Below are 16,064 nucleotides of genomic sequence, written 5' to 3'. Positions count from 1 at the left end.
ATTCTATTTTAAATAATTGCAGCTTTAACGTGAACAGCCTTAAAGGAAGAGGCCAGAGGAACTCTTAATCTAGACTTAAGTTTGTCTTTAATTCACTTTAACTTCATTTTTTGCAGCTAATTTTTTATGCTTTTGTTTTGATAGCTTGGTTTTATTTTGAAGGTCAGTCAACAGGTCACTTCCTGGTCTTAGTTCTCAAACTCCTCATGTAAATCTGTGAAAAGTGTCAAAAGTCTGAACTGTAAACGTTATCTCAGAAGTTTAGAAATGGTTCGGGAAATAAAGTATTTTCACATCAGACCGGCTCGGCCGTTTGTTTACGCACACTTTCACACTTGTTGCCACGGAGATGCCGTTTGTAGAAGCTTTTCTTCATTTCAGACAAAGCCTCGGCCTCAGACTCGGGGACGGCACCGGCCAGAACTCACCGAACAAAGAGCCAACTGAGCCCAGAGTGAAGGAGTGCGTTGCCCATGGACACAGCGTCGGAGTCTTTTTAGATCTGTGGATCCTACATGTTTCTGTGTCCGACCTTTCACACTGACCTCACAGGACGTCCTGCCCCACAGTCACCACACTTTGACTCCACTGTTTAGAGGCCGCAGAGTCGTCCAGGTCAGTCAGTCCAGATTTATTTATATTCGTCTTTTCTTTCACTTCATTTACCTGAACTGAGCATTTTCTCCAGCTTGTCATGACCCAAATCTAAAATCTTCTTGAAAAAAGCATCAGAATAGCCGCCCAAATGAGACGAAAACAAGGATGAAAGTTAAAAAAAAAAAAACTGTAGAAAAGAGCAGCAAAAAAGTGACAAGCAATGGAAAAAGCTAAAGTGATAATAACACAAGGAAAATGATCAGTTTAGATCATTTTTGTTAGTCTTAGCTTTCAAATGAGATGTTATACTGGCCCAGAGCTCCAGTCAAGAAGCTTTTAGATTTGGGTAAGGTCGGCCGAACTGGAGAAAATGCGTTCGGTTCAGGTGGGGGTTAAGAGGTTCAACTCCAGGTGACTCCAGGTTCTTTTTTTTCTTTGATCAAAACATTAAATGCTCACTCCAGTTTGACTGTGGAAGTCGAGTACATCAGAGCAGAACATGTTTGGAAAACTAAAGCTGTGAAAAGTGACACAAACAACTGACATTCTCTAAACCAGGGGTCAAGTGCAGTGCAACGAGGCAAAGCTCTGATGTGCAACTGAATTCATGAACTTTGATGAAATATTTTAATGTTCTCCCCTCACTCTCCCCCCTTCCCTCCCTTTCTCTCCCCCATGTCCCTCTCTCCACCCTCCCTCTCCTCCTCCCTCACATCTCCCCCTCTTTACTCTCTCTCCCCCTCATCTCTCTCCCCCTCCCTCTCCTCTCTCTACTCCTCTCACTCTCCTCTCTCTCCCCCTCTCTCTCTCCTCTCTCTCCCCCTCATCTCTCTCTCCTTCCTCCCTCCCTCTCCTCTCTCCCTCCCTCTCCTCTCTCTCCTCCCTCCCTCTCCTCTCTCTCTCCCTCTCTCTCCTCTCTCTCCCCCTCATTTCTCTCTCCTTCTTCCCTCTCCTCTCTCTCTCCCTCTCTCTCCTCTCTCTCCCCTCTCCTCCCTCCCTCTCCTCTCCTCCCTCCCTCTCCTCTCTCTCTCCCTCTCTCTCTCCCTCTCTCTCCTCTCTCTCCCCCTCATTTCTCTCTCCTTCCCTCCCTCTCCTCTCTCTCCCCCTCTCCTCCCTCCCTCTCCTCTCCTCCCTCCCTCTCCTCTCTCTCCCCATCCCTCTCCTCCCTCTCTCTCCCCCTCTCCTCCCTCCCTCTCCTCTCTCTCCCCATCCCTCTCCTCTCTCTCCCCCTCTCTCTCTCTCCTCTCTCTCCCCTGCCTCACTTTCCCTCTCTCTCTCCTCTCCACCCTCCCTCCCTCTCTCTCCGTTTGCTGTGTCATGCTCTGGAGGCAGTTGTCATGGCGATGCAGATGGAGCCCAGTCTCCGCGGCAGCAGCAGTAGCGGCTCCTCCTCCGGTGTCACCATGGCGACGGCTCCTCCGCCGCAGCATCAGCACCGACTCCTCGTCGTCGTCGGGCCCCTGCTGCAGGACCGCGACCTGGACCGCACCAAGGCCCGCATCGGCTCAGGTCTGGACCGGGACTGAACCGGGACTAAACCAGGACTAAACTAGGACTGAACCAGGACTGAACCAGGACTACACCATGACTAAACCAGGACTTACAGGCCTCAGCTCAAACAGGCCCAAAACAGCTACTCCAGGACTAAACAAGGACTGGACTGACCAGACGATAGAGTCCAAGAATCAGACCGGACCGGACTTACGCTCCATTTTATTTTTGCTTCCATTTCTCTCAAAGGTCGACAACAGTTTAGTAGTAGTTAGAACAGCAGCAGTTGTAGTAATAGATATTGTTGTTTTAGTACAATTGAATAGGTGCTTGAACATGCATTTGGGTCATGTGACTTTTGTTGTTATGGCCGCCATCTTGGGGACCTCTGGCTGGCGTACAGGGGCTGCACAGTCATGGCGCATGTCTGAAATGTTTGTCATTGCAATACAATGGAAAATGAGTCCGACATCACTTCAATGTTTATCATTTGTGGCCTGAGTGAGAGGTGGAGCTACAGCATCTTGCTAAGCTAACCGTTAGCATGTTTGAGTCTTTTGTAAAGAACTTTCTAGAATACTCTAGAGTGGGACTAAGACAGACTCTGAGGCTTATTCTTTTCAAATGATAGCACAAGCAAAGATAGTTAATACATCTCTAGACGTGATGCTTGTTTGCTTGTTAATGTGGCAAATGTGGCGGCCATCTTGTGACTGGCCGGCGAGGCTAACCCCTATGCCACCAATGCAAAACCATGAGCAACATTTTCCTTGATCCAACAGCAGAATGTGAGACTCATTGTTTGTGATCGGTTTATTACGTCTCAGTCTCGTATCACAGTCAGGATCAGGTCATTCCTTTGAAACGTCATGTTGTATTAGCCGTATTAGCTTTGTTTTCAGTGGTTAGCACTCACTGTATCGCTGTCCCATGTTCAATAAATATTGGTCATGTGGTGTTAAGAGGTGCACAAGTACTATTTTATAGTAAGAAACAAACCTTATATTTGATATAAATAGAAGTGAATGATTTGAAGTGTTTGACAGAGGAAAATCCATAAACAAACGGAGCTAAAGTCTGAGCCTCCGATTCACCTTATTCCGCCCACTTTTGCCTCTTGTTGCCTTCTCTCAGCACGTCCGTTGTAATGACACTTCCGGTCGAGCACAAAGCCCGTTCATTTAAACGGAGAGCGAGTCGACTGATTGGTGTAAAATGTCCAGTGTTCATTTGCGTTTCTCTGCACATGTGTTTACTGCGGAGGCTAAATGCTACAAGCTACTGCTAACAACAGCTTCATGAAACGCCTCAAAATAAATCAATGTCCTTTCACGTGAAAGCAGTAATGAAAAGCTGCTCATTTCCATATCAGTAAAACACAACAAGAGTTTTCTCTGAATGTAAACTGACACTGCAACATTTCACCCAATCAGATACTTCGGTTTGTTTGCCCTGAGCGGCTCATGTCCCCCCTACAGGAAGTGTGAGCTGCCAATTGTGCCCGACAATACACGTTGCTATGACAACATGCTACGAATAGGCTCACCGTCATGAAAGCAAGTCAAACGGATTTATTCATCGCTATTGTTGTTATTTTTTTTATTTTTGAACAATTCTCATCATTCATTCTGCCGACTTTGACAAAACGTTAAAACGACTTTGGCAAAACATTAAAACGACTTTGACAAAACGTTAAAACGACTTTGGCAAAACATTAAAACGACTTTAGCAACATGTTAAAACGACTTTGGCAACACGTTAAAACGACTTTGGCAAAACGTTAAAACGACTTTGGCAAAACGTTAAAACGACTTTGGCAACACGTTAAAACGACTTTGGCAACACGTTAAAACGACTTTGGCAACACGTTAAAACGACTTTGGCAACACGTTAAAACGACTTTGGCAAAACATTAAAACGACTTTGGCAAAACGTTAAAACGACTTTGGCAACACGTTAAAACGACTTTGGCAACACGTTAAAACGACTTTGGCAACACGTTAAAACGACTTTGGCAAAACGTTAAAATGACTTTGGCAACACGTTAAAACGACTTTGGCAAAACGTTAAAACGACTTTGGCAACACGTTAAAACGACTTTGGCAACACGTTAAAACGACTTTGGCAACACGTTAAAACGACTTTGGCAACACGTTAAAACGACTTTGGCAACACGTTAAAACGACTTTGGCAACACATTAAAACGACTTTAGCAACACGTTAAAACGACTTTGGCAAAACGTTACAACGACTTTGGCAACACGTTAAAACGACTTTGGCAACACGTTAAAACGACTTTGGCAACACGTTAAAACGACTTTGGCAACACGTTAAAACGACTTAGGCAACACGTTAAAACGACTTTGGCAAAACGTTAAAACGACTTTAGCAACACGTTAAAACGACTTTGGCAACACGTTAAAACGACTTTGGCAACACGTTAAAACGGCTTTGGCAAAATGTTAAAACGACTTTGGCAACACGTTAAAACGACTTTGGCAACACGTTACAACGACTTTAGCAACACGTTAAAACGACTTTGGCAACACGTTAAAACGACTTTGGCAACACGTTAAAACGACTTTGGCAACACGTTAAAACGACTTAGGCAACACGTTAAAACGACTTTGGCAAAACGTTAAAACGACTTTGGCAAAACGTTAAAACGACTTTAGCAACACGTTAAAACGACTTTGGCAACACGTTAAAACGACTTTGGCAACACGTTAAAACGGCTTTGGCAAAACGTTAAAACGACTTTGGCAACACGTTAAAATGGCTTTGGCAACACGTTAAAACGGCTTTGGCAACACGTTAAAACGGCTTTGGCAACACGTTAAAACGACTTTGGCAACACGTTAAAATGACTTTGGCAAAATGTTACAACGACTTTGGCAAAACGTTAAAACGACTTTAGCAACACGTTAAAACGACTTTAGCAACACGTTAAAACGACTTTGGCAACACGTTAAAACGGCTTTGGCAACACGTTAAAACGGCTTTGGCAACACGTTAAAACGACTTTGGCAACACGTTAAAATGACTTTGGCAAAACGTTACAACGACTTTGGCAAAACGTTAAAACGACTTTAGCAACACGTTAAAACGACTTTGGCAACACGTTAAAACGACTTTGGCAACACGTTACAACGACTTTGGCAACACGTTAAAACGACTTTGGCAACACGTTACAACGACTTTAGCAACACGTTAAAACGACTTTAGCAACACGTTAAAACGACTTTGGCAACACGTTACAACGACTTTAGCAACACGTTAAAACGACTTTTGCAACACGTTAAAACGACTTTGGCAAAACGTTAAAACGACTTTGGCAACACGTTAAAACGACTTTAGCAACACGTTAAAACGACTTTAGCAACACGTTAAAACGACTTTGGCAACACGTTAAAACGACTTTAGCAACACGTTAAAACGACTTTGGCAACACGTTAAAACGACTTTGGCAAAACGTTAAAACGACTTTGGCAACACGTTAAAACGACTTTGGCAACACGTTAAAACGACTTTGGCAACACGTTAAAACGACTTTGGCAACACGTTAAAACGACTTTGGCAACACGTTAAAACGACTTTGGCAACACGTTAAAACGACTTTGGCAACACGTTAAAACGACTTTAGCAACACGTTAAAACGACTTTAGAAACACGTTACAACGACTTTGGCAACACGCTAAAACGACTTTGGCAACACGTTAAAACGACTTTGGCAACACGTTAAAACGACTTTGGCAACACGTTAAAACGACTTTGGCAACACGTTAAAACAACTTTAGCAACACGTTAAAACGACTTTGGCAACACGTTATAACGACTTTGGCAACACGTTAAAACGACTTTGGCAACACGTTAAAACGACTTTAGCAACACGTTTAAACGACTTTGGCAACACGTTAAAACGACTTTGGCAACACGTTAAAACGACTTTGGCAACACGTTAAAACGACTTTGGCAACACGTTAAAACGACTTTGGCAAAACGTTAAAACGACTTTGGCAACACGTTAAAACGACTTTGGCAACACGTTAAAACGACTTTGGCAACACGTTAAAACGACTTTGGCAACACGTTAAAACGACTTTAGCAACACGTTAAAACGACTTTGGCAACACGTTAAAACGACTTTGGCAACACGTTAAAACGACTTTAGCAACACGTTAAAACGACTTTGGCAACACGTTAAAACGACTTTGGCAAAACGTTAAAACGACTTTGGCAACACGTTAAAACGACTTTGGCAACACGTTAAAACGACTTTGGCAACACGTTAAAACGACTTTGGCAAAACGTTAAAACGACTTTGGCAACACGTTAAAACGACTTTGGCAACACGTTAAAACGACTTAAGCAAAACGTTAAAACGACTTTGGCAACACGTTAAAACGACTTTGACAAAACGTTAAAACGACTTTGGCAAAACATTAAAACGACTTTAGCAACACGTTAAAACGACTTTGGCAACACGTTAAAACAACTTTGGAAACACGTTAAAACGACTTTGGCAACACGTTAAAACGACTTTGGCAAAACATTAAAACGACTTTGGCAACACGTTAAACTGACTTTGGTAACACGTTAAAACGACTGACAAAACGTTAAAACGACTTTGGCAACACGTTAAAACGACTTTGGCAACACGTTAAAACGACTTTGGCAACACGTTAAAACGACTTTGGCAACACATTAAACGACTTTGGCAACACGTTAAAACGACTTTGGCAAAACGTTAAAACGACTTTGGCAAAACGTTAAAACGACTTTGGCAACACGTTAAAACGACTTTGGCAAAACGTTAAAACGACTTTGGCAAAACGTTAAAACGACTTTGGCAAAACGTTAAAACGACTTTGGCAACACGTTAAAACGACTTTGGCAACACGTTAAAACGACTTTGGCAACACGTTAAAACGACTTTGGCAAAACATTAAAACGACTTTGGCAACACGTTAAAACGACTTTGGCAACACGTTAAAATGACTTTAGCAAAACGTTAAAACGACTTTGGCAACACGTTAAAACGACTTTGGCAAAACATTAAAACGACTTTGGCAACACGTTAAAACGACTTTGGCAACACGTTAAAACGACTTTAGCAACACGTTAAAACGACTTTAGCAACACGTTAAAACGACTTTGGCAACACGTTAAAACGACTTTAGCAACACGTTAAAACGACTTTAGCAACACGTTAAAACGACTTTAGCAACACGTTAAAACGACTTTAGCAACACGTTAAAACGACTTAAGCAACACGTTAAAACGACTTTAGCAACACGTTAAAACGACTTTAGCAACACGTTAAAACGACTTAAGCAACACGTTAAAACGACTTTGGCAACACGTGAAAACGACTTTAGCAACACGTTAAAACGACTTTGGCAACACGTTAAAACGACTTTAGCAACACGTTAAAACGACTTTAGCAACACGTTAAAACGACTTTAGCAACACGTTAAAACGACTTTGGCAACACGTTAAAACGACTTTAGCAACACGTTAAAACGACTTTAGCAACACGTTAAAACGACTTTAGCAACACGTTAAAACGACTTTAGCAACACGTTAAAACGACTTAAGCAACACGTTAAAACGACTTTAGCAACACGTTAAAACGACTTTAGCAACACGTTAAAACGACTTAAGCAACACGTTAAAACGACTTTGGCAACACGTTAAAACGACTTGGTAATACGTTCTAATTGAAAGCGCAGAAATGTTTCAGTCACACTGGCAGCAGTGAGTTGACATGACTGTCACTGTCCTGGGGGCGGGACGTCTCCAGCTCGTCTCCATGGTGATGGTTGAAATAGGTTAGGTCAGAAACAGACTTTTCAGTGTGGGAGAGATTAGACGAGTTCATACGTACCTGTCTGGTCTTTGTGCCTGTGGAAGACCGTGGTAGCTTCCAAATTCACCCCTGTTTGGAGCTATAGGAATCAGTGTTAATTTCGTCGACTAAAATATTTAGTCTTAATTTTAGTCAAAGTGATATTTTTGACGACTAAAATTGGACTAAAACTAAATTAAAAAACTATGACTAAAATGTCCAGATATTTTAGTCGACTAAAATAAGACTAAATAAAAATGAAAAGGAGACTAAAATCATCCAAACTTCTATTGACCGTCTGAAAGAGCCTCATATCATGTAAATTCACTGCCAAATGAACAGGTTTGTGCTTTATTCATGTTGGAGCAGCTCCATGAAGTCGAGGACCTTGATTAAACATGATTATAATGAATATTATAAATGCAAAGACGACTAAATTTGTCTTAAATTTAGTCGACTAAATTGACATGCAATTTTAGTCGTCTAAAACTAGAGGAATACAGGGTTAGAAATACACTGGGAGAGGCCAAATGCTAACAACATCTTTGGTCGTTTTGCGTGACTGAGGGCACACATAAAGACCAGACAGGTCTTTATATACATATATCAGAATGTAAAAACGGTGGCCTGCTTCTTTAACTGTCACCATAAGGTGTGTGTTATTGCACTGGTTCCATGTTTCTCTACAGATTTATGGAAATGTGTTTTTAAAGGTTGTTTTTCTCTTTGTGACTTTCTGCTCTCTGCTCTCGTAGGTTTGAGGTTTTGGGGCGTGGATGTGGATTTGGACTCGGAGCTGAAACTGTTCCAGACCCGACACTCCGCCCACTTCTCCTCCGAGGTCAAAGGTCAGTGCACTGTTAAAACTACAGTTATTTGAACGATCTGTAGGACGTTTCTTTGGTGCGTCATGAGACACGAGACCAAGAAAACAATGAAGACGAGACGCTTTTCACACTGCCTGACCAATGAGGAACATGTTAGGATGAGGTCAAGACCACAGAGTGCAGATCTTAGCCCCATTGAGAACCTTTGGGATGTGCTGGTGAAAGCTTTGTGCGGTGGTCACACTCTCCCATCATCAGTACAAGATCTTGGAGAGAAATGAATGCGACGCTGTATCTATGGACACTGCAAAAGAAGAAGGCCTTAAATGTCACTAAATGAACATTTCTTTGAAAATAAGGCCACTGAGGTCTTTCTGACAAAATCACTACATCCAAATATCCACACATTTGTCTCTTTGATGGAAAGGTTGTTTTAAATGCATCCATATTTCATGTGTTTCATGTGCTTTCTGTGTGGAGTTTGCATGTTCTCCCCGTGTCTGCGTAGGTTCCCTCCGGGTACTCCGGTGTCCCCTACCACCTTTACCTTATTACCGTATTCTGTGAAGTAATATGTTGTATACCTTAGTTACTGAAAAAAGTCATATATTTTTGTAACTCGTTACATTTGAATTACGTTACCTCCAACACTGGGATTCAGTCGTGACATTAAAGGGATATTTCAGGATATATATATATATATATATATATATATATATATATATATATATATATATATATATATATATATATATATATATATATATATATATGTAATGTAATATATGGAAATGTATATATATATTTATATTTATATATGTAAATATAAATAAATAAATAAAACACCTCCAAAGGTGGTCGAGAATGACCGAGCCGAGATCCTGTGGGACTTCCAGATACAGACAGACAAAATGGACATTGTGGTGGTGACAAAGAGCAGAGGAAAAGCCGTTGTGGTCGACATAACAACACCAAGACTTCAACATCAGGAAACAGGAACACGAGAAACTAGAGAAATACCAGGGGCTCAGAGAAGAGCTGGAGAAAACCTGGAGGGTGAAGGCATCAGTGGTGCCCGTGGTCGTTGGGGCACTCGGGTCAGTGACCCCCAAACTGGAGGAGTGGCTCCAGCAGATCCCAGGAAATACATCAGACATCTCGGTCCAGAAAAGTGCAGTTCTAGGAACAGCAAAGATACTGTGCAGAACCCTCAAGCTCCCAGGCCGACGGTAGAGGACCCGAGCAGGAGGAGAAAGAGACCGCCAGCGGAGGATGAGGAAGAGGTTTTTTCTTTTATATGTTAAGTTCATGCAGTTCTTATATTTGAAGAGTGTAGTGGTGCTTGGCTAGTGCTAGGCTAGTGCATGTCTATGGTAACTAGTAGCCTGCATTAAAAACCTCTTCAGAATCATAGGGTCGTCCTCCAAACGTTGCCATGTCTGATTTGTAGAAAGCTCCTTTGTGAATTCCATGTGTAGTAATGCGGCCGCAGGTAAACAAACTACTGTAGATCCAGTAACTGAGCAGATCACTCCACCGCTGCGTAGCTACAACCAGGAAGCTGATGCTGCTCAAATATAAGTTCTTTTAAATGCAAAATTGTTATATTTCAAACCTTATTCAGTCGACACAGACATTTATGGTTAGTCTGAGGTTATAAGTAATTTGCCCCAGGTCCACTGTGCTTGGTTCAGACTGTTTTTAATGCAGGCTACTAGTTACCATAGACATGCACTAGCCTAGAACTAGCCAAGCACCACTAAAGTCTTCAAATATAACGACTGTATGAATTAAAAAATTTATATCTAAAAATCAGCAACAGATACACTCGCTCTAACTTGAAATATGTCTGCATTCATTTCTAACATCTAAAAATGTTTGAATCCAATTGAATACTTTTCAATTTAAGCCTTGATTTAATGACTTTTAACCAGTGTTGCATTCATTTTTCACCAAGATCTAGTACTGACGATGGGAGACTGTGACCACCGCGCAAAGCCTTCTCCAGCACATCCCAAAGTTTCTTAATAGGGTCATGATCTGGACTCTGTGGCGGCCGATCCATCTCACACTCCCTGAGCCACTCTTTCACAACGTGAACCTGGTGAATCCTGACATTGTCATCTTGGAATATGCCTGTGCCATCATGGAAGAAGGAATCCGTTGATGAAATAACCTGGTCATTCTCCGGCTTTGCAGCAGCCCCACATCAGAACAGTCAGTTACATCCCGGTAAAGGAGGACACTCTTCTTTTGGTCAGACAGTGCAGTAGCTTTTTGGGGCGTGTGTTTATGTCGGACGTTTGGTTAAAATGTGGGGTTTCTCCCTCAGTCGGAGTCGGGTCAGAGAAAGAGAGAGCACAGAGAGAGGTGCAGAGCATTCAGATGACTTTGCATTGCTGCAGCGTCACCAACATGGAGACTCTTAAAGGGACAGGACGCAGTTTACGACAGGAGAACATGTGGGGACTATAAATCCTCGACGTGACGGAGCAGAGGATGATGCAGAGGTCAAGTTTAATATTCAGCACTTTTACGCGCAGGCAAACTGCCCCAAAGTGCTGCACACACAAGAAAATATATGCAGGTAAAAATAATAAAGAGCTGAGCAGAGGCTTTAATATTTGATGAGGCTGATATCGAGTGTCCACTGCAGAGTGACCACTCCCCCCTCACCCCCCGAGACAGAGAGAGGGTCTGCAGATGACGTCATTCACAGCGGTCATGTGGGCCCTGGCCCCGAACGGTCAAAGGGACTTCATTATTGTTTCAAACCTGTGTGAAGTTAGTCCTCCATAGAGTTCGACTCACTCCGAAATGGTGTCATTGTGTTAATTTTGACAACATATTTTAATTTAGTTTTAGTCTTAGTCTTTTGACGAAAATGTAATTTGATTTTAGTCTAGTTTTAGTCCAAAAAATATCTTCAATTTTAGTCTAGTTTTAGTCTACTAAAATTGCAAGTAAATTTAGTCGACTAAATTTAAGACGAATTTAGTGGACTTTGCATTGATTATATTCATTCTAATCATATTTAATCTTGTTCCTCTGCTTCATGTTTCTGCTCCACATGAACAAAGCTCAGAGCTGATCCTTTGGCAGAGAATTTACATGATTCATTCACAGGTTCTTTCAGACGGTCAATAGAAGTTTGGATGATTTTAGTCTCTCCCTTTCATTTTAGTCTTATTTTAGTCGACTAAAATATCTGGACATTTTAGTCATAGTTTTAGTCTCATGAAAAACTTTTTATTTAGTTTTAGTCCAATTTTAGTCGTCAAAAATAACACTTTGATTAAAATTAAGACTAAATATTTTAGTTGACGAAATTAACACTGACGTCCAGGACCTCTCACCAGATATGGAGCTCTGCTAATGGTCAGAATCTGTGAAAACTTACACAGAAGCAGGGAGGAGATGCAAACTCCACAGACAGGCCTCATTTGACCTTTGAACCCTTGACCAGAAGTGAAGCGAGAGCATACTACTACAAAATACAAACGCTCTTTATTACTCGTTAGCTTCAGACACGATGGTATTTTTCAATCGCGGTTATTTTTATTTTATCAACAAGGAAAAGTCCCTTTAATAATAAAAACTTCAGGTTCAAGGGACTCCTGGCCTAGCGGCAGCCAATATTATACACAGTTATAATTTCAGTTGCAAATCTCAAAATAAAATAATGCAAATGATGAAAAACCAGCTACAATTTAAAGAGGTTGTCTCAAGCGTGTCAATCTTAAAGGTGTTTAGTGGGATGAGTTCTGTTATTTTCCAATCTTTTTGCAACATTTTCCATGTAAAAGGAGCAGAGTGAGCAATGGAGACTTAATAGAATGGACCAATGGAGACTTGACAGAATGGACCAGTGGAGACTTGACAGAATGGACCAGTGGAGACTTGATAGAATGGACCAATGGAGACTTGACAGAATGGACCAATGTAGACTTGACAGAATGGACCAATGGAGACTTGACAGAATGGACCAGTGGAGACTTGATAGAATGGACCAATGGAGACTTGATAGAATGGACCAATGGAGACTTGACAGAATGGACCAATGTAGACTTGATAGAATGGACCAATGTAGACTTGATAGAATGGACCAATGGAGACTTGAAAGAATGGACCAATGGAGACTTGACAGAATGGACCAATGTAGACTTGATAGAATGGACCAATGGAGACTTGATAGAATGGACCAATGGAGACTTGATAGAATGGACCAATTTAGACTTGACAGAATGGACCAATGGAGACTTGATAGAATGGACCAGTGGAGACTTGATAGAATGGACCATGGAGACTTGATAGAATGGACCAATGGAGACTTGATAGAATGGACCAGTGGAGACTTGACAGAATGGACCAATGGAGACTTGATAGAATGGACCATGGAGACTTGATAGAATGGACCAATGTAGACTTGACAGAATGGACCAATGTAGACTTGACAGAATGGACCAATGGAGACTTGATAGAATGGACCAATGGAGACTTGATAGAATGGACCAATGTAGACTTGACAGAATGGACCAATGTAGACTTGATAGAATGGACCAATGGAGACTTGAAAGAATGGACCAATGGAGACTTGACAGAATGGACCAATGTAGACTTGATAGAATGGACCAATGGAGACTTGATAGAATGGACCAATGGAGACTTGACAGAATGGACCAATGTAGACTTGATAGAATGGACCAATGGAGACTTGATAGAATGGACCAATGGAGACTTGATAGAATGGACCAATGGAGACTTGATAGAATGGACCAGTGGAGACTTGATAGAATGGACCATGGAGACTTGATAGAATGGACCAATGGAGACTTGATAGAATGGACCAGTGGAGACTTGATAGAATGGACCATGGAGACTTGATAGAATGGACCAATGGAGACTTGATAGAATGGACCAGTGGAGACTTGATAGAATGGACCATGGAGACTTGATAGAATGGACCAATGGAGACTTGACAGAATGGACCAATGTAGACTTGACAGAATGGACCAATGTAGGCTTGACAGAATGGACCAATGGAGATTTGATAGAATGGACCAATGGAGACTTGACAGAATGGACCAATGGAGACTTGACAGAATGGACCAATGGAGACTTGACAGAATGGACCAATGGAGATTTGACAGAATGGACCAATGGAGACTTGACAGAATGGACCAATGTAGACTTGATAGAATGGACCAATGGAGACTTGATAGAATGGACCAATGGAGACTTGATAGAATGGACCAGTGGAGACTTGATAGAATGGACCATGGAGACTTGATAGAATGGACCAATGGAGACTTGATAGAATGGACCAGTGGAGACTTGACAGAATGGACCAATGTAGACTTGATAGAATGGACCAATGTAGACTTGATAGAATGGACCATGGAGACTTGATAGAATGGACCAATGTAGACTTGACAGAATGGACCAATGTAGACTTGACAGAATGGACCAATGGAGACTTGATAGAATGGACCAATGGAGACTTGATAGAATGGACCAATGTAGACTTGACAGAATGGACCAATGTAGACTTGATAGAATGGACCAATGGAGACTTGAAAGAATGGACCAATGGAGACTTGACAGAATGGACCAATGTAGACTTGATAGAATGGACCAATGGAGACTTGATAGAATGGACCAATGGAGACTTGATAGAATGGACCAATGGAGACTTGATAGAATGGACCAGTGGAGACTTGATAGAATGGACCAATGGAGACTTGATAGAATGGACCATGGAGACTTGATAGAAGTCTCCATGGTCCATGGAGACTTGGACCATGTCTCCACAGAGTCCTCATGGACCAATGGCGACTTGATAGAATGGACCAATGGAGACTTTATAGAATGGACCAATTTAGACTTGACAGAATGGACCAATGTAGCCTTGATAGAATGGACCAATGGAGACTTTATAGAATGGACCAATGTAGACTTGATAGAATGGACCAATGTAGCCTTGATAGAATGGACCAATGGAGACTTGTTAGAATGGACCAATGGAGACTTGACAGAATGGACCAATTTAGACTTGACAGAATGGACCAATGTAGCCTTGATAGAATGGACCAGTTCAGAGTAGTTTAGTTGAAACAGAATTACAATAGTCAATGCAAGACGAGATGAAATTAAAGTAAATGTGAGTTTGTGAGGATCTGTACTTTACTAAGTAGTGTTTGTGTTTACTTTATTTACTTCGTTACATTATACTTTCTCAATCCAAGTTTCTGAGTTTCCGCTGTGGAGCTTTACCAAAGCGGGTCATTTTCAGTGCCTTTGTCGAAGAAATCTATTCACTTGTTCACTTATTCTCAAGATTGTTGGTTGTCAGCCTCGTGATGAACACTTAAATCAGCACAACTCCACATTGGCCCGTATTCATCTGGCACCTACATATCTAGCCTGTTCATTGTTTTTTTTTGCCTTTTCACTCCAGTCATTGACAGACGGTCCCTAAGTGCGAGCCACCGCTCTCTCTCTCTTCCCTCGCGCTCTCTCCCCCTCTCTCTCTTCCCTCGCGCTCTCCCTTCACGTCAGCCGCGCTTCGTGGCCGCGCTCCCCTCTCGTGCCCGCGCCCCCGCCCTCGTGCCCGCGCGCTGAGCTGGTGCTGAGGCTGTGCTGTTTTTGACGCAGCAGCGGCAGAAGCGGCTGCACCGAGCGGCCCGAACCCGTTAACCCCGCGCGCCTGGACTCTCCTACGGTGAGTACCATCCTCCTCTGTACCTCCTGCTCCTCCCCTAGCCCCTCGCCTCCTCTGCCCCCCGGCTGCATCTCCGAGCCCCGCACTTTAGCTCCGTGTCTGCGGTAAAAAAAGAAAAAAAAAGAAAAAAACGAGCCTCGCCCACGGCCCCGCGCTGATCCGCCGCGTCGCGTCCGTTTCAAGGAGAACAGGTCGCGTGCACGTGATGTCGTAACACCCCTCGGCCTCCGCAGTCAGGGCCAGGGCCTGTCGTGAAGGGCCCGTGGTTTAACCCGGGCTGAAATCAGCAGCTCCAGCCCCGCGGGCAGCGCTTTGGGGCGGACTCATGCGGAACATCTCTGTAATCACTGCTCATGACGTTTTCATTCGGGTCAAACAAAAACTGACACAAAGTTCAGGTTCTCCTCTGCGGCGCAAACGAAATAACGTCACGTTATTTGACTGTAGAAGCCTAGGCTATATAATCCTTCACATAACAGATCCTGGTGACGCTCGTGGGCTGCTCCAAGTTTAGTCCTTTTTTCCTGAAAAGTCTATGAGAAAAATGGGAAATGTTCTTCCTGAGCTATAGAGTGAGTTT

General features: G+C 42.6%; 1 protein-coding gene across 1 annotated transcript in view; it reads left to right on the top strand.

The window, feature by feature from the left end:
• The first annotated feature begins 1,919 nt into the window (after positions 1-1,919).
• The window catches only part of map1aa (microtubule-associated protein 1Aa), a 47,785-nt gene continuing 33,640 nt past the window's right edge, over positions 1,920-16,064 (top strand). Inside the window, exons 1-2 of the mRNA XM_079555504.1 lie at positions 1,920-2,106; positions 8,692-8,784. Coding sequence (XP_079411630.1) covers positions 1,935-2,106; positions 8,692-8,784 — 265 coding nt within the window. The 5' untranslated portion in view covers positions 1,920-1,934. The remainder of the gene's footprint in view (positions 2,107-8,691; positions 8,785-16,064) is intronic.

This window comes from Gobius niger (assembly GCF_951799975.1).
Source record: "Gobius niger genome assembly, chromosome: 4".
Taxonomy (NCBI): domain Eukaryota; kingdom Metazoa; phylum Chordata; class Actinopteri; order Gobiiformes; family Gobiidae; genus Gobius; species Gobius niger.
The sequence above is the reverse complement of the archived record's forward strand: the minus strand, read 5'-3'. Positions and strand labels throughout refer to the sequence as shown.